The sequence below is a fragment of the Mandrillus leucophaeus genome, unplaced genomic scaffold (assembly GCF_000951045.1).
Source record: "Mandrillus leucophaeus isolate KB7577 unplaced genomic scaffold, Mleu.le_1.0 Scaffold652, whole genome shotgun sequence".
Taxonomy (NCBI): Eukaryota; Metazoa; Chordata; class Mammalia; order Primates; family Cercopithecidae; genus Mandrillus; species Mandrillus leucophaeus.
In genome coordinates, this window is record NW_012107053.1 from 218,761 (window position 1) to 243,907 (window position 25,147).

The window sequence follows — 25,147 nt, forward strand, 5'->3', positions numbered from 1 at the left end:
CTGTATGCTTGAGAGGAGGAGAGTGCAGTAATTATGAGACTTCACATTAAACTCAGTGCTTCCCTGTTACAGTGGAAAGCAAAACCAAGTGGAACTCAGGTGATGCCCACACAAGGAGGGAGCATGCAGATCAACCCCAGCCAGAGGGGAATTGCCCATCCCAGTGGTGGGAACTTGAGTTCGGGTCAGCTTCGTTACCGTGGGCTGAAGTGCTGTGGGGCCATAAATAAACTTGAAAGACAACCTAGACCACAGGGACTGCAAGTCTTAATGCTGAGCTGGGCTTGGAGCAAGGGGACTCGGGGGTGATGCAAGCTACTGAGAAACTAGCTAGGGCAGCTAAGGCAGTGCTTGTGCCACCCCTCCCCTAACTCTAGGCAACACAATTCCAAAAGAGACCTCTTCCTTCCACTTGAAGAGAGGAGAGGGAAGAGTAAAGAGGATTTTTATTTTGATTCTTGAATACTAGCTCGGCCACAGTAGGATAGAGAACTGATCACGGTTGTAAGGCTCCATTCCAGGCCCTAGCTCCTGGATGACATTTGTAGACACACCCTGGACCAGAAGGGAATCTGTTGCTGTAAAGTGAAGGACCCAGTCCAGGCAAAGCCTATCACCTGATGACTAAAGAGCCCCTGGGCCCTGAATAACCAGTAGGGATACCCAGGTAGTAAGCTGTGGGTCTTGGGTGAGATTCTGAGAGGTGCTGACTTCAGCTGAGACACAACACATTTGAAACTCTGATGGCTGTGGTGAGAAACTCCTTCTGCTTGAGGAAAGGGAAAAGTAAAAGGAACTCTGTCTTGCACTTTAGGTACTAGCTTGGTCACAGTGGGGTAGAGTACAAAGCAGGTTCTTTGCACAAAGCAAGTCCTGAGTCCGGGACTTGGTTCTTAGACAGCATTTCTTGACCTGTCCTGAGCCAAAGGGGAGCCCATTGCCCTGAAGGGTGAATCCCAGTCTGGCAGAATTCACCACAAGTTTACCGAAGTGCCCTTGGGCCTCACGTGAACATCAGCAGTAGCTTGGCAATACTCCCTATGGGTTTCTGGTGGTTGTGGTCATGGAGTGGAGTGAGGCTCTTCTGCCTGTGGAAAGGGGAGGGAAGAGTGGGAAGGACTGTTTCTCATGGTTCAAGGACTAGCTAAGCCACAGCAGAACAGAATACCAAGTAGACTGCTAAGGTTTTTAACTCCAGCCCCTAGCTCTCAGATGGCATCTCTAGACCAGCCCAGGGCCTGGAGGAAATTGCCACCCTGAAGGGAAGAACACAAGCCTGGCTGGCTTTACCAACTGCTGATAGCAGAGCCCTAGCGCCTTGAGCAAACATAGGTGTTAGTCAAGTATTGATTATAGTGGACATTGGGTGAGACTCAGGGCTGTGCTGGCTTCAGGTCTGACCCAGCGCAGTCTTTGTGATGGTGGCCACAGGGGTGATTGTGTCACCTCAGCCCCAGGTGGCTCAGCACAGAGACAGATAGACAGACAGAAAGGAAGAGAGAAAAAGAGGGAGAAAGAGAGACTGACAGACTCCATTTGTTTAAGAGAAAGTAAGGGAAGAGAAGAGTCTGCCAGGTAATACAGAGAAGTATTCTGGATCTTATGTAAGACCACCAAGCCAGTGTGAGTCTATGAGTCTCCAAGAATAACAGAATTACTAGCCTTCAGTCTCCTAATACAGTTATGACTTAGATCACAACACCCAAGTCCTTTTGAATGCCTGGAAAGCCTTCCTACGAAGGACAGGTAAAAACAAGCCCATGATGTGAAGACTACAATAAATACCTAACTTTTTAATATCCATGCCCGGACACTGACAAACATCAATAAACATGAAGACCATCCAGAAAAACATGACCTCACTAAACAAACTAAATGAGGCACCAGGGATCAATCCTGGTGGAGAAAGGTATGCAACTTTTTAGACAGACAATGCAAAATAGCTGTGTTGAGGAAATTCAATGAGATTTAAGATAACACAGAGAAGGAATTCAGAATATTATCAGATAAATTTAACAAAGAGATTGAAATTAAAAAGAATCAAGAAGAAATTCTGGAGTAGAAAAATGCAACTTACATATTAAAGATTGAATCAGAGTTTCTTAATAGGAGAATTGATTAAGCAGAAGAATTAGTGGGCTATTTGAAAATACACAGTCAGAGGAGATAAAAGCAAAAAAGAATAATGAAAGAATGAAGCATACATACAAGATCTAGAAAATAGCCTCCAAGGGGCAAATTTAAGAGTTACAGGTCTTAAAGAGGAGGCAGAGAAAGAGAAAGGGGAAGTAAATATATTCAAAGGGATAAGAACAGAGAACTTCCCAAACCTAGAGAAAGATATCAATATCCAAGTACAAGAAAGTTATAGAAAACCAACCAGATTTAACCCATAGAAGACCACCTCAAGGCATTTAATAATCAGACTCCCAAAGGTCAAGAATAAAGAAAGGAGCCTAAAAGCACCAACAGAAAAGTAACAAATAACATACAATGGAGCTCCAACACACCTAGCAGCAGACTTTTCAGTGGAAACCTTACAGGCCAATAGACAGTGGCATGACATATTTAAAAGGCTGAAGGAAAAAAATTTTACCCTAGAGTAGTGTATCTGGAGAAAATATCCTTCAAATATGAAGGAGAAATAAAGACTTTCCCTGATAAACAAAAACTGAGGAATTTCAACACCAGACCTGTCCTTGAAGAAATGCTAAAGGGAGTACTTCAATCAGAAAGAAAAGAATGTTCATGAGCAATAAGACATCATCTGAAGGTACAAAACTCACCAGCAAAAATAAGTACACGGAAAAATACAGACTATTATAACACTGTAACTGTGGTATGTAAACTACTGTTAAGTAGAAAGACTAAAAGATTAACCAATCAAAAATAACTACAACAACTTTTCAAGACATAGACAGTACAATAAGGTATAAACAGAAACAACAAAGAATTAAAATTAAAAAGTTAATTAAAAAGTGGGGGACAAAGTTAAAGTGTAGAGTTTTTATTAGTTTTCTTTTCGCTTGTTTATGCAAGCAGTGTTTAGTTGTTATCAGGTTAAAACAGTGAATTATAAGATAGTTTTTGCAAACCTCATGGTAACCTCAAATCAAAAACCATACAACAGGCACAGAAGAAATAAAAAGCAAGAAATTAAATCATACCACCAGAGAAAATCACCTTGACTAAAATCAAGACAGGAAGGAAAGAAGGAAGAGAAGACCACAAAACAACCAGGAAACAAATAACAAAATGGCAGGAATAAATCTTTACTTATCAATAACAACACTGAATATAAGTAAACTCTCCAATAAAAAGATGGAAAAATATATTTTGTGTCAATGGAAACCAAAAAAGAGCAAAGTAGCTAGGCTTATATCAGCCAAAATACATTTAAAGACAAAAACTATACAAAGAGACAAAGAAGGTCATTATATAATGATAAAAGGGTCCATTCAGCAAAATGATATAATGATTATAAATATATGTGCACCCAAAACTGGAGCACCTAGATATGTAAAGAAAATATTATTAAAGAAAGAGATGAACTCCAATAAAATAATAGCTGGAGACTTCAACACCCCACTTTAAGCATTCAACAGATCTTCTAGACAGAAAATAGTCAAAGAAACATCAAACTTAATCTGCACTATGGACCAAATAAACCTAAAAGATACAGAACATTTCATCCAATGGTTGTAGAATACACATTTTTTTTAATTTTTAATTTTTTTCTTTTCTTTTTCTTGCCCTATCTTATGGTGCTGAAGAATACATATTCTTCTCAGTACACAGATCATTCTCAATGACAGACCACATGTTACGTCACAAAATAAGTCTTAAAACACTCAAAACACATTGAAATAACATCACGCATCTTCTCTGACCACAATGGAAGAAAACTTTAAATCAGTAACAAGAGGAATTTTGAAAACTATACGAACACATGGAAATTAACAATATACTCCTGAATGACCAGTGGGTCAATGAAGACATTGAGAAGTAAATTGAAAAATTTCTTGAAACAAATGATAATGGAAACACACATACCAAAACCTATGGAAAACAGCAAAAGCCGTTCTAGGAGGGAAGTTTATAACTGTAAATGCGTACATCAAAACAGAAGAAAAACCTTCAATAAACAACCTAATGATTCATCTTAAAGAACTAGGAAAGCAAGAGCAAACCAAACTCAAAATCAGTAGAAGAAAAGAAATAGTAAAGATCAGAACAGAGATAAATGAAATTAAAATGGAGAAAACAGTACAAAAGATCAATGAAACAAAATGTTGGTTTTTTTGAAAAGGCAAACAAAATTGACAAATCTTTAACCAGAATAATTAAGAAAATACGAGAGAATAAATGAATAAAATAAATAAATAAAATCAGAGATGAAAAAGGAGAAATTACAACTGATACAGCAGAAATTCATAGGATCATTAGTGGCTACTATGAGCAGCTATATGCCCATAAATTGGAAAATCTAGAAGAAATGAATAAATTCATAGACACATACCATGTACCAAAACTGAATCATGAAAAAATCCTGAACAGACCAAATGAGATTGAAGTCATAATAAAAAGTTCCCCAGTAAAGAAAAGCCCAGGATCTGATGGCTTCACTGCCGAATTCTACCAAACATTTGAAGAAGAACTAATACTACTTCTACTCAAACGATTCTGGAAAATAGAGAATGGAATACTTCCAAACTCATTGTAGGAGGCCAGAAGTATTACCTTGATACCAAAACTAAACAAACACACATTAAAAAAAAACTACAAGCCAAATATCTCTAAACAATATTGATTTAGAATCATTAATAAAACACTAACAAACTGAATTCAATAACACATTAAAAAGATATCTCTTCATGGCCAAGTAGGATTTATCCCAGGGATACAAGGATGATTCAAAATACACAAATAACTCAGTGTGATATATCATATCAACAGAATGAAGGCCAAAAACCATATAAACATTTCAATTGATGGTGGTGCTAAAAATGCATCTGGAAAAATTCAACATCATTTCATGATAAAAACCATTACAAAACTGGATATAGAAGGAACATACCTCAACATAAAAAAAGCCATATATGATAGACCCATAGCTAGTGTCATACTGAATGAGGAAAAACTAGAAGCCTTTCCTCTAGGGTCTGAAACATGACTAGGATGCCCACTGCCACTGTTATTCAACATAGTACCGGAAGTCCTAGCTACAGCAATCAGACGAGAGAAAGAAATAAAGGGCATTCGAACTGGAAAGGAACAAATCAAATTATCCTTGCTGGTAGATGATATGATCTTATATTTAGAAAATCCTAAAGACTTCAATGAAAAACTATTAGAATTGATAAACAAATTCAGTAAAGTTGCAGGGGACAAAATGAACACACAAAAATCACTAGGACTTCCATATGCCAACAGGGAACAATTTGAAAAATAAATTAAAAAGTAATCCCATTTACAATAGCTACAGAGTAAAATCACTAAGAATTTACTTAACTGAGGAAACAAAAGATCTCTACAATGAAAACTATAAAACATTGATGCAAGAAATTGAAGAAGACACAAAAAAATGGGAAGATATTCCATGTTCAAGAACTGGAAGAATGAATATTGTTAAAATGTCCACACTACTCAAAGCAATCTACAGATTCAATGCAATCATTATCTAAACAATGACATTCTTCGCAGAAATAGAAAAAAAATCTTAAAATTTATATGGAACCATAAAATACCCACAATAGCCAAAGCCATCCTGAGTAAAAAGAACAAAACTGGAGGAATCACATTACCTGACTTCAAATTATATTACAAAGCTATAGTAACCAAAACAGCACGGTACTGGCATAAAACCAGACACACAGACCAATGGAATAGAATAGAGAACCCAGAAACAAATCCATACATCTACAGTGAAATCATTTTTTTTACAAAAGTGCCAAGAACATATAGTGGGGGAAGGACAGTCTCTTCAATAAATGGGTCTGAGAAAACTGGATATCCATATGCAGAAGAATGAAACTAGATCTGTATCTCTAGCCATATACAAAAATCAAATAAAAATGGATTAAAGACTTAAATCTAAGACCTCAAACTATAAAATTACTGTAAGAAAACATTGGGGAAACTCTCTAGGACATTGAACTGGACAAAGATTTCTTGAGTAATATCCCACAAACACAGGCAACTAAAGTAAAAATGGACAAATGAGATCATATCAAGTTAAAAGTTTCTACATAGCAAAGGAAACAATCAGCAAAATGAAGAGACAACTCACAGAATGGAACAATACATTTGCACACTACCAATCTGACAAGAGATTAATAACAAGAATATATAAGCAGCTCAAACAACTCTATAGGAAAATATCTAATCATCTGATTACAAAATGGGCAAAAGATATGAATAGACATTTCTCAAAAGAATATACACAATTGGCAAACAAGTTTCTGAAAAGATGCTTAACATCATTGATCATCAGAGAAATGCAAATCAAAACTACAACAGGATATCATCTCACACCTGTTAAAATTACTTTTATCCAAAAGACAGGCTAACAAATGCTGGTAAGGATGTGGAGAAAAGGGAACTCTCATACACTGCTGGTGGGAATGTAAATTAGTACAACCAGTATGAAGAAGAGTTTGGAGATTCCTCAAAAAACAAAAAAATAGAACTACCGGCTAGGAACAGTGGCTTACAGCTGTAATCCCAGCACTTCGGGAGGCTGAGGCAGGTGGATCACTTGAGGTCAGGAGTTCAAGAACTACCACAAAATCCAGCAATCCCACTCCTAGGTAGGTACCCAAAAGAAAGGAAATCAGTATATCAAAGAGATATCTGTACTCCCATGTTTATTGCAAAACTATTCACAAGAGCCAAGATTTGGAAGCAACCTAATTGTCCATCAACAGATGAATGAATAAAGAAAATGTGGTACATATACACAACGGACTACTTGTCAGCCATAAAACTCAATGAGATATTGTCATTTGCAACAACATGGGTGGAACTGGAGGACATTATGTTAACTGAAATAAGCCAGGCACAGAAAGACAAACTTCACATGTTCTCACTTATTTGTGGGATCTAAACATTAAAACAACTGAATTCATGGAGACAGAGAGTAGAAGGATGGTTACCAAAGGCTAGGAAGAATAGTGGAGGGATGGGGGAAGTGGGGATGACTAATGAATAAAAAAAAAAAAAAGAATAAATAAGATCTAATATTTGCTAGCACGACAGGATGACTACAGTAAAAGTAATTTAGTTGTACATTTAAAAATAACTAAAAGAGTATAAGTGGATTGTTTGTAACACAAAGCATAAATGCTTGAGGTGATAGATACCACATTTGCCCTGATGTGACTGTTACGCATTGTATGCCTGTATCAAAATATCTCATGTGACCCATGAACATATATACCTACTATGTGTCCATAAAAATTAAGAATAAATAAAATGGGAATTGCAAGTATCTGAAAAAGGCAAGTGTTTGTGAAAACATTGTCATCTACCTGGGGCTCTATGCCCTTAAAAATTCTATCCATACCATTTAGATAGCCTGGAGCAGCTGGTTGGAGCTGGAGTTAATGAAGTAAGGTGTGGGAATAAACAGGAAGGGTTTCCTCCACTCAGGGACCAAGGCTATGAACCATTCCTTCCTTATCTTAGTTGAGTATATTTTCCAAGGAAGACTCTTTTGGAGCATTCTCAGTGGGAGTCAATCCTTAAGTTAGGAGAGAGGCAGAGCTTGGCCAGAGGGCTCAATCTACCAGCAGAACCCTTTGCCATGTTACTACTTTGGTACGCGGTGTACAGAGTGGATGAGTGCCAGTTGAAATGGAACTGGGAACAGGTACAGGGTGGGAAAGCAATGCTCAGCCAGGGACCTTCTGGGCCTCAGGCTTGATTCAGTGTGTACCAAGGAATGCCAAAGGCAGATCTTGTTCCTACTGTGCCATTCTGACCAAAGAGGCCCTGACCAAAAGGACAACCATCTAGTCTCAAAAGAGAAGAGATGGTATCCTCCTGACAATCAGCCTCTAAAACTGCAGCACTACTTCTTGTGGAGGTAAGGAAGGCTGCCACTAAGAATGTCCATAAGGGTCTTTAGAGATAGAACAGTGTCTCCTCATCTGTGTTCTGCAAACATTAAACCCATAAAATGCCCTGGAAAAAGTCTCCCTGCTATCAAGTGCATTTGGGAAATAATGTTTACTATATTCCTCAACTAGGAGGATCACACTACCCCTTAAGCACATGCAAGGGGCTGACAAGTCATGCCACTTAAAAACATCTAACTTTGTTTAACTAACCTTATTAAAAGAGGTTAACATTATTTAGTGGTTAAGAATAGGGGTTCTGGAGCCAGACCTTGTACCTCATGTTCCTCTACTTATTAGCTGTGTGAGCTTGGGCACGTTGTGCTCCTGTGGCTCAGTTTCTGCACCTGTTGTAAAATGGAAATGGAAATAATAATATACCTTCCTCATGGAGGTGTCATGAAAATGAAATGAGCTACTAAGTACAAATCATTGAGAACAGTACCTGGAAAACAGAAAGAACTCAAAAAAAATTAGCTATTATAATTTATATTATTATTGTCTGATTATTAATATCTAATTTTTTTTTTTGAGACAGGGTCTGACGCTGTCATCCAAGCCACAGTGCAGCGGCGCAATCATGGCTTACTGCAGGATTGACCTCCAGGGCTCAAGAAATCCTCCTACTTCAGCCTTCTGATTTGCTGGAGCTACAGGCATATGCCAGCACACCTGTTAATTTCTTAATTTTTTACATAGATGGCATCTCATTATGTTGCACAGGGTGGACCTGAACTCCTGGGCTCAAGTGATCCTCCTGCTTTGGCTCCCAAAGTGCTGGTATTACAAGTGTGAGCTACTTTGGCCAGAGAAATGCTAAATATAGAAAAATCCCCTCTCTTCCCAAAGAGAAGTCAACATACTCTCTGTAGCACAAAAACACAACTAAGAAATCAGAATTTCAGTCTCCAATATCAGCTTAACCTTCTTGGGTATGTGTTTCCTTATCTATAAAAATAAGATTATTAGACTTATTATTCCTTCTAGCTGCAACAGGCCAGGATTCTAGGAAAAATACATAGTTGCCATTAAAACCAGCAGCTCTTGCCCAGTCCTGGTTCCAACCTGGTTGCTTTTAAGATTCTACCTTGCAGACATCTTACCCAGATTTAAAGCTGCCATTGCAGGACTTCAGGTTAAGAGCTGGTTGTTGCCCAGCAAGATGGGTATGGAAATGGCCTTGTGCCACCTAACCCCAGAGTTCTGAAGCGCACAGAGTGAAATAAACTAGCAACGGCAGTAACGTCAACAGGCTGCAACTTGCCTGCTCCAGAGGACCCATCTGCACCTCTAATGCCGACTGCCTTGGTTTCTGGCACAAAAGCTTGAGCATCATTCCCATATTCCCTACTGTGGTACTGTGGTCTCCAGTAACCAGAAAGTGCCATCCTATATATTGATTATTTTGCTTATCTGAGTCTTGCCAGCTCTTTCTAAGGGCTGAACTCTTCTTTGAGTTTTTCTCATTTGTACAAAACACCAGGTTGCAGTTTCAATGTGGATACCCATCTGTGCTCAACTTTGTTGACATGTCTTAAATCCAGACCTTATCTGTTGAGTCTAGTACTGCCCCAGCAGAGAAAGGGCTGCTGCTTCTGCCCTGAGTGTGTACTGTACAAACCTCTGTGTAACCCAGCTCAGTCTTTTAGATTTCTAGAATGTCACATGGCTGTGTCCTTCTGCATTTTAATTGTGCCTTCATCCACCCATCCAGCCATCTGGCCAGTCATCCAGTATTTATTAACTTCTTCCTACATCCAGGCACTATACTAAATTCTGTTGGCACAATATTGAACAAAAACAGACATTCCCTCATTCGTTCATTCAACACATATTTTAGTAGAGGAAAAAGGCAAACAAATAAATGAACAAGATCAAAGAGTGGAAAGTGCTCTGAAGAAAATTAAACAAGGTAAGGTTACAGAGTAATGGTGATGTGAAGAAGGGGGGTCAGGTTGGGCCTCTCCTCAGAGGGGATACCTGAACTGAGACCTGAAGGACAAGAAGCAGCTGGCCATGCAAAGACCTGGTGCAGAGTATTCTCCCAGTAGCAGAGAAAACAGCCAGTCCACAGATCCTACAGCCAGAACCAGCTCATGATAAGGACAGGGAGATAGGACCAGTGTGCCTGGAGCCGAGTGACAGTGAGAGAGCCAGAGATGAGGTCAGAAAGGGAGGCAGGGCCAAGATGTTCCTCAGCCTTATTGGCCAAGATAAGGAGTTTGGATTTTATTTTCATTGCAACAGGATGCCACGGAAGAATTTTAAGCAGGAAGTGACTTGATAAGGAATGATAAGTCCATCCATCTTCTTGGGACCACTGCAACAGCTTAGTATATGCTTAGCAATATGTCAGTGAATCTCAATCAAATCCTACATTTTGTTGGCTTATAATCACATTAGAAATAGTAAGGTACTGTAACAGAGCGGAAGCTATAATTGTGACAAAACCACCAAAAGAGATCCCTGTTGGCCTGAGAGAAATGTTACAGTGTAATTTAAGAAGTTAGAATTTCATATCATGTTGTTTTAATTAATAAGATAAACTCTTCTTTTGGCGATTCAGCAGTGATAACAGCTCAAGCAGGAGCACCAAGTGAATCCTAAAATGACAGCTTTACAGAAAAAGAAGCACTGCTCACAGTGACTCAGCCAGAAAATAAGAGAATTGGAAATGTAAAGCAAACTTTAACAAGTGTCATTCTGCTATTTTATAGCTCTTGCCAATATAGCGCTTAAAAAATGTGCATGAAACTGAGTTTCCAATTAAAAAAATAAATCCTAAACACAGGCAAAATTAGAAGCCCCATTCCTTGCCATTATAATACATGATGAAGTGGGTGGTACAAAGATGAAAAAGCAGAGCATCTTTCTAATCCTGACACACACTTTCCCCCATTTTCACTGATCCTTCATCTGGGAGTGAGGACCTGCATAGGGAAGATTATTCCTGGTATGTTCCTTATAAGAATACATCTTTCCAGCGGTGATAGCAGGGACCAAACTAGCTCATAAGATTCTGCCAAGTTTCTCTCTATCTGTGATACTGGGAAAGCATGTGTGTTTCTGACAGTAATATTCAGAAAAGGGACTAAAACCACAGGAAGTACAATCACCAATACAAAAGGGCATTGAGTAATTAACATTCAGACCACTCTAAGAGCTCCTCTAATTAAAGGTGCTAAGACCACACTAATGCCGCCAATTGCAGGCCAGGCTTCATGCACCTGTGCTTCCATGAGATTGAGATGACATCCTTAAAGGGAGCAAGGCCTCCTGGGTCTCACAGGGAAGAAATATAGATTGGTCTTCCTCTCAAACCTCCCATATTTGGTTTAGATTACTCTTATACCTTTAATTTCTTTAAGACTTGTGTTGAGGCTATTTTGTAATAAAATTACTCTTAAGTTAAATCAGACATGGATGACTGTCCTATTTCCCTCAATATGCCATAAAATCCTTTAAGTCAGTCATTTCTCTTGCTGCTCACTCACCCATGGCATGCAAATTTCAAACAGTACATGAGGGAAGGAGTGAAATAAAAAATTATTGTTTCTCAGCTTCACTCCTCAAAGATACAACTGTTAAGTTTCTTATCTCTCCCTCCATGAACGTTTGTGGGCATATACAAACTTTTGCATTATTCAATCCCATGAGCAGAACTTAAAGAAATACGGATACACAGATTTTTAAATCATATCTGGTTTAAGGCAGTATATGAATAAATAACATAAATACAAACTACTGCAAAATAAGGGGAGGCTGTGGACATTCTACGGCAGATCTAATAACCTGTCTCCACCCACCACTCACACCCGCTCCACCTCCAGGACCTTAGTGGGCACTGCAGTTGGTGGCAGATGGAGTAACCCCGGTGAGTGAGTCCAGTTTGGTCTCTGACCCACTGAGTGTTTCCTGGCCAACTCAATCCATTGCTCCAGATCTCAGTTTCCTCTCCTACAAAATGAGAAGATGTTATTTAAGGTCCCTTTGAGACACCAGGATTGGAGTTGACCAACGGACAGCAAAAACAAACAGGCATGCTAAGGCCAAAGACTGTACTCTATGAGTGCCTGAGGCTCAGAAAGAGGAAGAGCATCACAGAGACAATCTATGTAACAGATTTCCAAGAGGAGAAGAATGTAAATAAGATTGGAGCAGTTTTTTTCTCTCTATTTCTTGAGATATGATTCATAGGAAAATCCACATCTTGTTTTACCATATAACAGAGGTATCAAGCAATATACAATGCTCCTGAAGTTTTCTTACGATACATTAAAAACCCAGAAGTAGAAAAATCCCATGTTTATATATTCCTCAGCAACGTACGTTGTATTACCACTAGCACCAGAGGGCTTGTGAGTATTTTCCCATTGTGAAGAGTCGCAGATATGTGCAATTACATGTAGTAGTGATAGGGCCACAACTTAAGCCACAAGTTAACATTTAATTCTCATTTGCTACCTCATCTGACAATTAGCTGACTGTGAGGGAGGTGGGGAGTTTTCCTACTGGTCATCTTGCTGGCCAGTCTACATTTGCAGAAATGACTTAGACTAGAACAAATAAATATCAAGGGCAGTAGGGAAGTGATAAGGGAGAGGGCTAAGGAGAGAGAGGGAAATGGCTCGGAAAGTAGAACACCTTTAAACAGACCAATCCTGTTAAACATCCATTTGGCAATTTGACTTCAGGCTAACAGCAGCAAACCCACTAATAATGATTAAGATTCCTGGGTCTCCTGCAAACTTGGCAGAAGGGAGGTGGCATTCACAAGTGTCTGCCAGATCTTCTGGCCATTTCCCAGAAGGAAGATGGGAGCTGGAGAACAAAGCCTGGAGTTATAGAGCTGTGAGTTCTGCCACAACTAGACAATTACCTAGTCAATTCTGAGCCTCTATTTGTTCATTTATTTAAAAAAAGATAGACAAAGGCGGGATGCGGCGGTTCATGCCAGTAATCCCAGCAGTTTGGAAGGCTGAGGCAGTTGGATTGCCTGAGCTCAGGAGTTTGAGACCAGCCTGGGCAACACAGTGAAACCCTGTCTCTACTAAAAATACAAAAAATTAGCCAGGTGTGGTGGCATGCACCTGTAGTCCCAGCTACTCGGGAGGCTGAGGAATGAGAATTGCTTAAACCTGGGAGGCGGAGGCTGCAGTGAGCTGAGATTGTGCCCCTTTACTACAGCCTGGGCAACAGAGCGAGTCTCTGCCTCCAAAAAACAAACAAAAAACATATAGACAAAGCAATACACGCATTATGCTTATTGCTATGATTTGAAACTGGGAAATTCCACGGGCTATCTCCTGTGAAAGAGAGGATCCTTGAAAAATAATTCCAAGTAAAACTGAGAAATCACAGCCTAGAAAAGAAGCCATTGCTCACCTGAAAGGAATTCATATGGCGAAGGGATGAAGGCAGATTGGCATTACTCCTTGATAATATCAACAGCAGCTCCAAGCAGGTTGCAGAGGGCAGGGTTAGCGGGTGGACGCTGATGTCACTTTCCCACAAGCTGACAAGTCTGGAACACACCAACACATTAACTTTCAAAAATGCATTATCATAATTATTTTAAAAATCTGAAATGAAAGAAGAAAATTCAATTGTGAGAGAAAAAGGCAAAGTACAAAAACTAGAAATAAACTATATTAAAAATTCACAGAGAACATGTCCAAGACATTTTTATGGTGTTGTTGATATAAAGCAGATGGATCAGGCAATTTTTCAGGCCATCATTTCATACTCTGAAGTATGCAGTCACAGGAAATGCTGTCTTAGTTGTGTGGGACCCGCTGGGGAAGGGGTGGCAGAGACTAACGGCTAACACACTGAATGCTCCCTACATTCTATGCCCTGTTCTACATGTAATATCTTGTTTACCTCTCAGAAACCTAAGAGAAGGAACTATTGTTATCCCCATTCTACAGCTATGAAACTGGTTTTCTGAGCTGGATAGGCCCTTATGGAACATTTAGCTCAGTGATTTTCAAACTTTTAAAAAGTGACAGAATCCTTTTGTCAAAAAAAAAAAAAAAAATCTTGTAACAGCCCCAACTTACAATACAAATAAAAGTGAAGCTGCTCTGTCTGAAGGGGAAAGGTTGGCAGGAGGCCTCCCTTCATCTTCCAGAGTGGCCCTTGAAGCATCTCTGCTATATCCTGTGGAACCTATTTGAAAATCCTTTCATTTTAGAGATCAGGAAACCAAGGGCTAGAGAAGTAAAAGGATGTGTCTGAGATGAGGCAATGTGTAGAAAGCGATATGGCTGGGTCTAGAATCCTGGCTTCCTGGCTCCTCATCTAGTGCTTACAGTAAAGGAAAACATCAAAAAGTAATTATGAGAAAATAAAGTAATAAGAATAGCATGAGTTTTAGGTTTTCAACTTTTCTATTTACTTATTTCCTATCTGATCTGCGACCAAAGTGTCTCTTATCACCAATTTTAAAGATATATGTATATAATATTTATATTTGTTTATATACATATATATGTATTTTTTGCCACTTCTATAAACTTCTCTCTGAAAAGCGATCTTTAACCAAATCAGTGGTGAATAATGGAAACTTGGAGAGAATCAGTGGTTCCGGGCATGATGGATTTTAAACACTTTACAGAACAAGTCATGGCAAATGGTTTAGATGTTTTATCAATCGGATTACTTATTATGCTAACAGATTTCTGATGTGGGGTAATGCAGTTCACTCTCCTTTGAAGCACTGGCCAACTAGTTGGACTGGAATAAGACACTGGTCCAATTTTAGTGTAGAGGAGAACAGATCACCCTCATTGCCCTTTTAGCTCTTAGTAGGCTCTTCAGCTGGATCTGGGAGCCAAACTGACACCAGGCAGATTAACAAGAGAAAAGTCTACAAATTTTATTAGTTTTGCATGTACATGGGGATCTTTACAAGCAAGTGAAGTCCAAAGAAGTGGCCAAAGCAAGATGCTTTTATACATTTTTAGGCACAGAGTGATAAGTATGAGGAACATAACAGGACAAGGAAAATCTGGCTAGAGGAAGTAAATTTTCTAGGGGAGTCACTGGAGATATATGGTGTGGGGGTGTGTAAAACAGATGGAAGATAAGGTAAATATGTTTATTCAGGTCCATTGCAGCCTCCAATTCCAAGTCTCTGCTGATAAGCGCTGTTTTCTCACCTTGGTATCGAGAGGGTACTCTTCCCAGAGGGATCTTGATCACTTGCTGCATGCAGGAAAGGACAAACCTTGGCCTTTATTTTTTTTTTTTTTTAGAAAAATCAAAAATTTTAATCTTTATATATAACATGTCAAGACCCCTACTTGTTTGTAAAAAGTTCCCCACCCCCCTCAAAATTTGTAGAGCATAGTAAGTCTTGGCCTAAACTGACCTGATTTGTAAAATATCTTCCTCTGTGCACTTTTCCCTTCAGCCTGAGGCTCTTTGCTGATCCGCTCACAACAGAAGCAGCTTGGCTTTCCTCTGGGAGTACCACCAGCCTGCAAACCTAGAGTGTACTCTCCACCCCTGGGTCACAGAACTTCATTCTCCCCTGCTCTGTAACCCAAGGACCTTACAGCCTCTGAGGCCTAACACCCAAGCTCTTCCTTGCAGAAGAGCTGAGATGCTAAGGAGACCATCTGCAGCATCATAATAAGCCCTTGGGATTTGTTGAGCTCCCACATGGCTTTCTTCAACCACCTGGCCCACTTTCTTCAACCACATTCCACTTTGGAATGCGTGTCTTTAAGGCACCAAGTGATCTTAAGAATTGGCTCTGTTTCTTTGAATCCAGTGATCCAAGTTCCTATCTCAGTGGGACCTCCAGAAAAAGGATTGACTCTGCTTCTAATGTAATGCCTGCCTTTTACACACCAGTTACGTGTTAGTGACTGCTGGATGCCAGTCCACACCCCTTCAAGCACCTCACAGTCCCAAATGGGGTGCTCCTACAGGTCCCAGGGTCCTGTTAGTGGAAGAAAGGCAGCTCCAGGAAGTCTTCATCTAGCCTTCCTGACAGGAAGTAGTTAATCCTCTGGGAAATAGGCTTACAGTCTTGGGAAGAAAAGAGTTGTTCCTCCTTGGGGATATACATCATCATCTTGGCAATTTCATTCAGTGTCTCTTCTGTATACAGAAGCTCCTAGCTCAGGAAGGCATCCCGTCCACATAGCCTCATGAAATTCTAATTTCTCCAAAGTTTTCACCTCTAAACAATCAATATACCAATCTGACATATTTTGAGATGGCATGTCCTTCACTCCTTCATAGGCAAAGGCACATTTAAGTGTATTTTCTGTGTTTAAAATAATCATCTTATATTGATTGACTGGCTCTGCTATTCTTTTTGCTTTTACTCATTATATAACATTTTCGACATTTCTCTTGAATGTAAATTAAAACGTTGCTGTCTTTTCCGTAATTCAAACTTAGTACTAGTGCAGTGGCTCTAAGCTCACTGTCCACCCACACTCCTTCCTCATGCTTTCCATAATCCACTGTTGACTTACATATACAGTTAACTGGGCCTGGAAGGCAGTTATCCTTGCTGCTGAATTTCTGTTCATCCTGTGAGACCCACTTACGTATCATTTTCTTAGAGATATTGTCCTGCTTCCTTTATGAGAACTTCCCTAATACCATACTTACATCACTTACGTACTAGTAAGGCATTTGTAAGTGATATAAGTATGGTATTAGGCAAGTTTTTATAAAGGAAACAAATACCTTACTAGTATTCTTATTTGGGATATGTCTATGTCTCTAATTCTTTCTAGATCAGACATGAGTGATTTCCTCTAACTTTCTCGTCTTATTTGGAAATAAAGATTTAAAAGTTGCCTCAATGTTGCTTTTCTGCAGACACAGTCAGGTATTAACCTCCTACTGCCTAAAAGAAATACCTTTTTAATTTTCCCCAACATTTGTTATGTTCAATAAAACAACTCAAGTTTTCAGAATTTATACCCCTGACCCCAACTCCTGCCACCCACAATAGGGTTCACTGAAGCCTATTCTGAATTTTTTTAAAAAGTGTGGTGAAAAGGTTTTTGCATTTTCTGAATTGAATCTCTTGCCCTGGATTGTGAATGTTCCTTGGGAACTCATCAGTGAATCTCTAAGACCTATTCCAGGCCCATCATGCTTTGGACTTTCCTGAAATGAGGTAAACACTGTAGCCTGGACCATGGCCTGCCAGGGTAGAAAGCATTTCCAGACAGTTACTTTTTCATCATTTTCCATTCCTCTTTGGGCAGTAACATATTTGCAAGAGAAAGGCAAAATGGTAAATTATGTAAATAAATATTTTGAAGACACAGTTACTTAGTTAATTACGGCTATAACATGGTTGCCTTTAATTTTTACAAAATTACTTCAGTTTTGTAAGCCTAAGGCCTTAGGTTTCTTCTGACTATCACTTATCCTATGGCTAACACATCCAGACACCAGGTTAGGCACTTTACTTATATTTGCTGTCTCTAATCCTAAAGCAGCCCTGAATGGTATGCATCACTCATCCCATTTTAAAGACAGGAAACCAAAGGTCAGAGAAGTTAAGTGATTGTCCAACATCATGCAGTTAGCAAGTAGTGGGACCAGGATTCAGTCAGGTCAGCCCGAATGCAAAGCCTGCGCTATTCGCACCACACCACAATGACTGCTGAGGACACTGTATATATTATCCTCTCCAAGCAAACCATAAGTAGGATTTTAATAACTGAATCTGCAAGTGCCTACTTCTTCTGCAAGATAACCCTTTGGCTTGCAAAATATAGTTGAGTATTTTGACCTTTTTTTAAGAAGTTATTTGGTGGATCACCTGAGGTCGGTAGTTCGAGACCAGCCTGATCAACATGGAGAAACTCCGTCTCTACTAAAAACACAAAACATTAGCCGGGTGTGGTGGCAGTGTGCACCTGTAATCCCAGCTACTTGGGAGGCTGAGGCAGGAGAATTGCTGGAACCCAGGAGGCAGAGGTTGCGGTGAGCCAAGATTGTGCCATTGCTCTCCAGCCTGGGCAACAAGAGTGAAACTGTCTCAAAAAAACAAACAAAAAAAATGCTAATTTATTTTGTGTGTGTGTGTGTGAGTGTGTGTGTGTGTGTGCATGTGTATTTACTTCAAAACTTGATTAGGAAAGGTGGTAAAATAGATATTGAAAAATACTCATGTTAGAGTAAGTGAAAATAACCATGTGATGACAAAAAAAGATGAAGAGGCAATACACTCATGGTTGTTTCCACTACAGGAAAATAATAATCTGGTTTTTACATTTTCTTCTTTACACTTTTATTTTCCAAGTGTTATTTTTGTAATCAGAAACAAGTTAACATTATGCTGTTGATGTGATTTCTGGTTCAGACAAAGGAAATTTTAAATGCTGCTTAAAAGTTTCAACATGCTGCTAAATGGCTATGGTACGACCTATCAAAAATGGACACTTAAATAGAAATAAAAATACATTGGCACTGCCTTGTCACTCACGAGCGAGTGATCATGGACAGGCACTCTGGAGCCTAATTTCCTCACAGGACCTTTGAGTCAGGTACACAACCTGTCCAATGTATCAAACTATCAAAATTTATACAGAAGGACATTGTTACAGTAATGATAACCACAGTCACAAAAAAGATACAATTAGTTATCAAGTTAGTTACCCATGTCTCTATGTAAATACAGACATTTGCATGGTATGTAAATCCAACACTGGCATTTTAAACTTAATCCTTAAAATATTCTGTGATTTAACAATTTTTATTCCCATTGAAGCACATAAAGGAAATGAGTATTATCTTGATCACAGAGCCAATAAATAATAGGAAAAAAAATCTCGAGCATGATCTTTACCATCTGAATCCTATTCTTTTTAATACTCCATGAACAAGGCAAAAGTATATTAAGCATTATTTAATTCCACCCAAAGAGATTAAAAACTCCAAAGGCAAATTATAGGGTAAGTTCTAGATATCTCAAAATATTTCATCTTAAAATAATTTGGATAATCTTATTTTTGAAATTAGACAAACTAGCTGGGTCTAATATGGCTCAAATTCCTAATGTTCATCCTGCTGTTTCTATTCCCACAGTATGTTTTTCATGAGTCTCAGGACTTATTTCTAATGTTACGATTTATAAACTTTCTCTGTAATTTCAATCACATAAAATATTACTTTAATCACAGGAAGCATTCATACATATGAACAAAGGAAGTAATAAATAAAAAATGAAATTAGTTGTTTAGGAGAGTAAGAACTACAGGTAACTTTCCCTCAAAACTTCAGGTAAAGTTTTCATTTTTTTTTTTTTTTTTTAATTTAGGGAGAAAGAAATAAAGAAAAGAGAACAAAATGGAAAGAGGAAGAAATGACTTAGCATACTGAATCTATACAGTATATCCTAAAACAATCACCAAACTCATTATGTGGAATTTAGGACATATGTTGACAAAGCCAGAGGTGTCACTTGCAACTCTGCCCATGACTCACATATTATATTAGTTTTGGTTCTCTAGAGAAACAGAACTAATAAGATAGACAGATAAATAGGGAAGTTTATTAAGGAGTGTTAACTCACACAATCACAAGATCCCACAATAGGCTGTTTGCAAGTTGAGGAGCAAGGAAACCAGTCCCAGTCCCAAAGTTGAAGAACTGGGAGTTCAGTGTTTGAGAACAGGAAGCATCCAGCATGGGAGAAGGATGTAAGCTGGGAGGCTAAGTCAATCTAGCCTTTTCATGTTTTTCTGCCTGCTTTATATCCTGGTTGAGCTGGCAGTTGATTAGATGGTGCCCACCCAGATTAAGGGTGGGTCTGCCTTTCCCAGCCCACTGACTCAAATGTTAATCTCCTTTGGCAACATCAACATCCTCACAGACACACCCAGGATCAATACTTTGCATCCTTCAACCCAATTGAGTTGACATTCAGTATCAACTGACATTAAATATCAATACAAATGTCTATTGATACAAGTATTTTACCAACCATAGGGCAGAATCTGGAACATTTCTGGTATTTCTTACAAAGACATCACAGACTATTGGACCTAAATCAGTAATTATCCACTATAAGTCAATAAGAAAGATACTTCAAAAGGAACAATGAATGAAACATCAATTGAAACTTACTTCTGTGATTTTTAAAGTACTGAGAGAGGAAAAGCTTTCCTAGGAGACCAGAACTGTCAGTCAGACGACCTTAGTCTAACTGACCAAAATACAAGTAGAGGACACACCATCCTTATTTCTAAACTTTTGCCTTGTCAAAATTCCCTAGAGAAGCAACTATGGCCTATCTATTTTCAAAGAGGCATTGAGAAGGGGAAAAAAGGTCACTTTCTATCACTTCTAACAAAAATGGTGAAATTGAGAATGAATCAAACCAATCAATATCAAGAAAAGAACTTGAGTAAATAGAAAGGTGATACAGTCTTCTAGGAAACATGGAGGTCATTTAATCTAACACAGGTTAAAATGACAAACAGAAATGATATAACAACTCTATCCAAATTAAAATATTTAAAAAGAATCCAACATATTATTGTGTAGAGAAGAAAAAAATGGTATGTATGAGAGAGTTCAAGATGAAAATATTTAACTTAAACCTCATTTCTCATATTTTAGTAGATAATTTGAACTCTTCAAACCTAGAAGAACCTAAGAAAGCAAAGAGCGTATTAAAGATATTGAAATATTATGTTGCTTATACCTGTACATTTTAGATGCTCAATTTCAAAGCTATACCAATGATACACCCATCAATTTAAGCTCTCAAACTAGCAAAACAAGCAAATGACAACAACTTAGTGATAGAATTTTTATAAACATTCACCTATTTAATACATAACCAAAATTTTGAAATTCTTATAAGCCACTCTTAGGAATACAACGTTTTGAAACATCTAAATATATTGGAATGTCTGTTCTGATTAGCCATATTGACTGCATTATACTTAAAGTATTTCAAAAGCATTAATTAAATAAAAATAGACCCTGAAAACATGCACACACAAACTACTGTTTGTCAAGACAAAGTTCATTAAGTAATGAACAGTATCCACAAGAACATTTTTCTTTGAAAATGACAGAAGAAAAATTTGACCCTTTTAAATCACAAAAGGCAAAATTGGTCTTTAATACTCTTTGAATTAGAGGGCTCTTGAGAGAATTCAAGTGCACAATTCCTAAATACTATGCCTTTTAAACTTTGCCCATATGACCTGTAAGTTTGTCAAGGCAAATCTCCCACACATCAAGAAGCATGGGGAAAATGGTTCTCATTTAAATAAGATACCAATAAGGCAGTCTCAAAATTAAATGTATTACTTCATGCCAAAAAAATAAGAAATTTTGTCTTTTATAAATGCTTGTATCATTGCAAGACACCAGTCGCTGAGAACACAGAAATTAGACTGGGAACACTTTCATTAAAGAAGAGAACAGTGGCTCACGCCTGTAATCCCAGCACTTTGGGAGGTTGAGGCGGGTGGATCACCTGAGGTTGGGAGTTCAAGACCAGCCTGACCAAAATGGAGAAACCTCATCTCTACTAAAAATACAAAAAATTAGCCAGGTGTGGTGGCGCATGTCTGTAAACCCAGCTACTTGGGAGACTGAGGCAGGAGAATCGCTAGAACCCGGGAGGCGGAGGTTGTGGTGAGCCGAGACAGTGCCATTACTCTCCAGGCTGGACAACAAGAGCAAAACTCAGTCTCAAAAAAAAAAAAAAAAGAAGAGAATCCACCCTACAAACAACCCTACAAACAAGCCTGTCAGAAACTGCATAATTAGAAGTGATATCATCAAGAACATAATAATTAGAAGTCCATCTAAAGAGGCCAGCTACTTCTTCAGATTTTAAAAAACTTTTCATTATGGAAAATTTCAAATACAATATGAAAATAAGAGAGAAAAGTGTAATGAACCCCATGTACCCAAGACCCAGTTTCAAGCCATTATTCTCACATGGCCAACTTTTTCATTTGTATCTCCACACGCCACCCACCAACCCATCTGAATTATTGTGGAAGAAATCCCAGACAACATATCATTCATTTCATGAGGAAATAATTCAGTATGTATTATTAAAGATAGATTATTTTAAAAAGAATACCCACAATATAATTTATTACACTTTGAAAAAAGTAACAATTCTTTCATATCAAGTCTGTAGTTAGTGCTCAAATATCCTCAACTGACTCATAATTTTTTTTTTTACAGTTTGTTTGAGTTTGGACTAAATAAGATTCATATATCGCAACTGACTGGTATGTCTTTTAAGGCATTTCTCATCTGTGTGCCACATATTGTATGATTCTATTTATATAAAATGCTCAGAATAGTCAAATCCATAAAGATAGAAAGCAGATTAGGGGTTGTCAGGGGCTGGAAGGAGGAATGGGGAGTGATTGCTAGTGGGTAGAGTTTCATTTTAGGGTGACAGAAATATTCTGAAATTAGATAGTGATACTACCTTGTGAATATATTTAAAACCACTGAATTGTACCCTTTAAAAGAACAAATTTTATGATATGTATATTATATTTAAATGTAACAAAAAGAGAATCTGTGGAAAACTTAAATCAGCTCTAGGGATACCTATAGATCTATTTGGCTCTTTCTAATCAAGATAGATGAATGTTGAATGCACTGATTTAATTATGTAACAGTGAACTAGTAGAACTAGTAAATATTCCCAACAGAAACTCAAACATATTATGGTTGCTATTGTAATTAATTCTAGAAAATTTTTACTTGCAAACAAAATGTGAGACAAATTGGCCTCTATACTATGTAGTTCACTACCTTAAAAATATTTTTTCATGCTTATTTCTATTTTATTAACCTTTTATTTCAATTCCCTGCCCCAAATGGAAAAATCAAGCCTCAAATGATTTACTCTGTCAAGCTGGCATCTGTTCTCCCTTGTCCTTAATTTTTTCCATTTTAAATATTTAAACCATTTCTTCCCACTTTTTATTCTGAGATAAGTGTAGAGTCACATGCATTTGTAAGAAATACAGAGATGCTGTCTATCCTTCACCCAGCTTCCCCCAATGGTAACATTTGGGATAACTACATCAACATTGATATAATTCACCAACCTTTTTTAAACCTCATGTTTAAATATGCATTCATTTGTGTGTGTCTCTGTACATTTAGTTCTAGGCAATTATTTCACATGTGCAGACTCGTGTGACCACTTTAACACCGAACAGCCAACATATAAAACAGTTCCATTATGAGGATCTCTTAAGGTAACTTTTTAGAGGCACAACCACCTCCCTTCCCCATCTTTTCCACTCCCTACCCACTGGCAACTACTAATCTGTTCTTCATCTTTATAATTTTGTTATTTCAAGAATATTACATAAGTAGAAACATATAATACGTAGTCTTTTTTTTAACTCACCATAATTCCCTCAGGATTCATCCAAATAATTGTATCAACAGTTCATATTTTTTTTCTTTTTTAAAAAGAGATGGGGTCCTGCTCTGTCACCTAGGCTGGAGTGCAGTGGCGTGATCATAGCTCACTGCAGTTTTGAATTCCTGGGCTCAAGTGATCTTCCCACCTCAGCCTCCTGAGAAGCTGGTTCTAGAGACGTGCACTGTTACACCAGACTAAGTTTAAAAAAAAAAAAAAAAAGTAAGAGACGGATCACTATATTGCCGAGGCTAGTTTCAAACTCCTGGCCTCAAGCAATCCTCCCGCCTCAGTCTCCAGAGTAGGTGCAATTACAGGCCACTCAACACCATACCTAGCTTTCATTCCTTTTCATAGCTGAGTAAATTTCCATGGAATATAATCACAGTTGTTTATCCATTCATCTACTGAAGGACATTTGGGCTGATTTCAGTTTGGGGCTATTATAACACTACGAGCTGCTATGAACATCTGTGTACAGGTTTCAGGGTGAACATTAAGTTTTCATTTCTCTAGGATAAAAGCCCCCAAAATGCAATTGCTGGGTCATATGATAAGCACATGCTTAAAAAGTTCTTAATTTTGATGTAATCAAGCTTTTGTATTTTTGAAGCTTACCACTTATTGTGTCCTGTTTAAGAAATATTTGCCAAATCCCATATTGTACTGCATTCTCCCCCTTTTAACCTCCCTCACCTCTCCCTACTTCCCCTGCCCCCCACCCCATCCCTCACTATCCACTGACCACTCTCTGCCCTCAAATCAACTGCTCTGGGACTAATAATTCACTCTCTTTAATGGCTATATAACACATCAAGGTGTGTACGTCTAAAATACTATACCTTGGTTATCCTTTCTCCCACTTTTCTTTCCCTGCTATGAACAATATTACAATAAGGTCCTTGCTTACATTTCTTTACATTCTGGTACTCTGATTTGTTTGGAATAGAATCTCAAGAGCGATAATATCAGATTGAGGTGTATATGCATTTTTTAATTTTAATAGATATTTCTGGAAAGTCTGCCAATTCACATTTCCACAACCAGTCATCAGAGTACTCTTTGCCCCATACTCCCACCAACAATGAACTAACAGTTGGGATTTTTAAAGTTTGATGGAAGTAAAATTATTTTGTGCTATTCATCTGGTTTATATTTGCTTAATTTTAGTGAACTAGAGTTTCTTTTCATATATTTGTTGGCTGTTTGGATTTGCTGTGAATTGCATTTTAAAAATTTTATCTTATTTTCAATTTTGTTGAGTCATTTGCAGAGGTGCTTCATTGTACAACTTCAGGAATGCCATCAGTAGCCTTAATTATTAGGCCTTTCCTCATCGGTTTGTAAGCAATACTCAAAATCAAATTATAAATGGCAAAACATACAATTATCACAATTGAAATCAGGAAGTAGGAGTGGTCACTGTCATTGATTAACATTTTCTTGTAAAGGAGATGTTAAAATTAATCCCCTTTTCCCCTGGTGATATGACTGTTTTACTTAGAAAGCCTGAGAGACTGTGTTAACAAGAGTGAAGAAAATGTGCCCGAGATATTTATGTAAAAAGCAAGAATCTCTCTATTACATAGGGCAGGGATGGGGGTGGGGGTAGGGTGGG

General features: G+C 38.2%; 1 protein-coding gene across 2 annotated transcripts in view; it reads right to left on the reverse strand.

Moving 5' to 3' along the window:
• UBE3D (ubiquitin protein ligase E3D) overlaps positions 1-25,147 on the reverse strand; it is a 186,993-nt gene that overhangs the window by 53,508 nt on the left and 108,338 nt on the right. For both annotated transcript variants that reach the window (XM_012001187.1, XM_012001186.1), the window contains exon 9: positions 13,503-13,641. In XM_012001187.1, the coding sequence (XP_011856577.1) occupies positions 13,503-13,641 (139 nt within the window). The remainder of the gene's footprint in view (positions 1-13,502; positions 13,642-25,147) is intronic.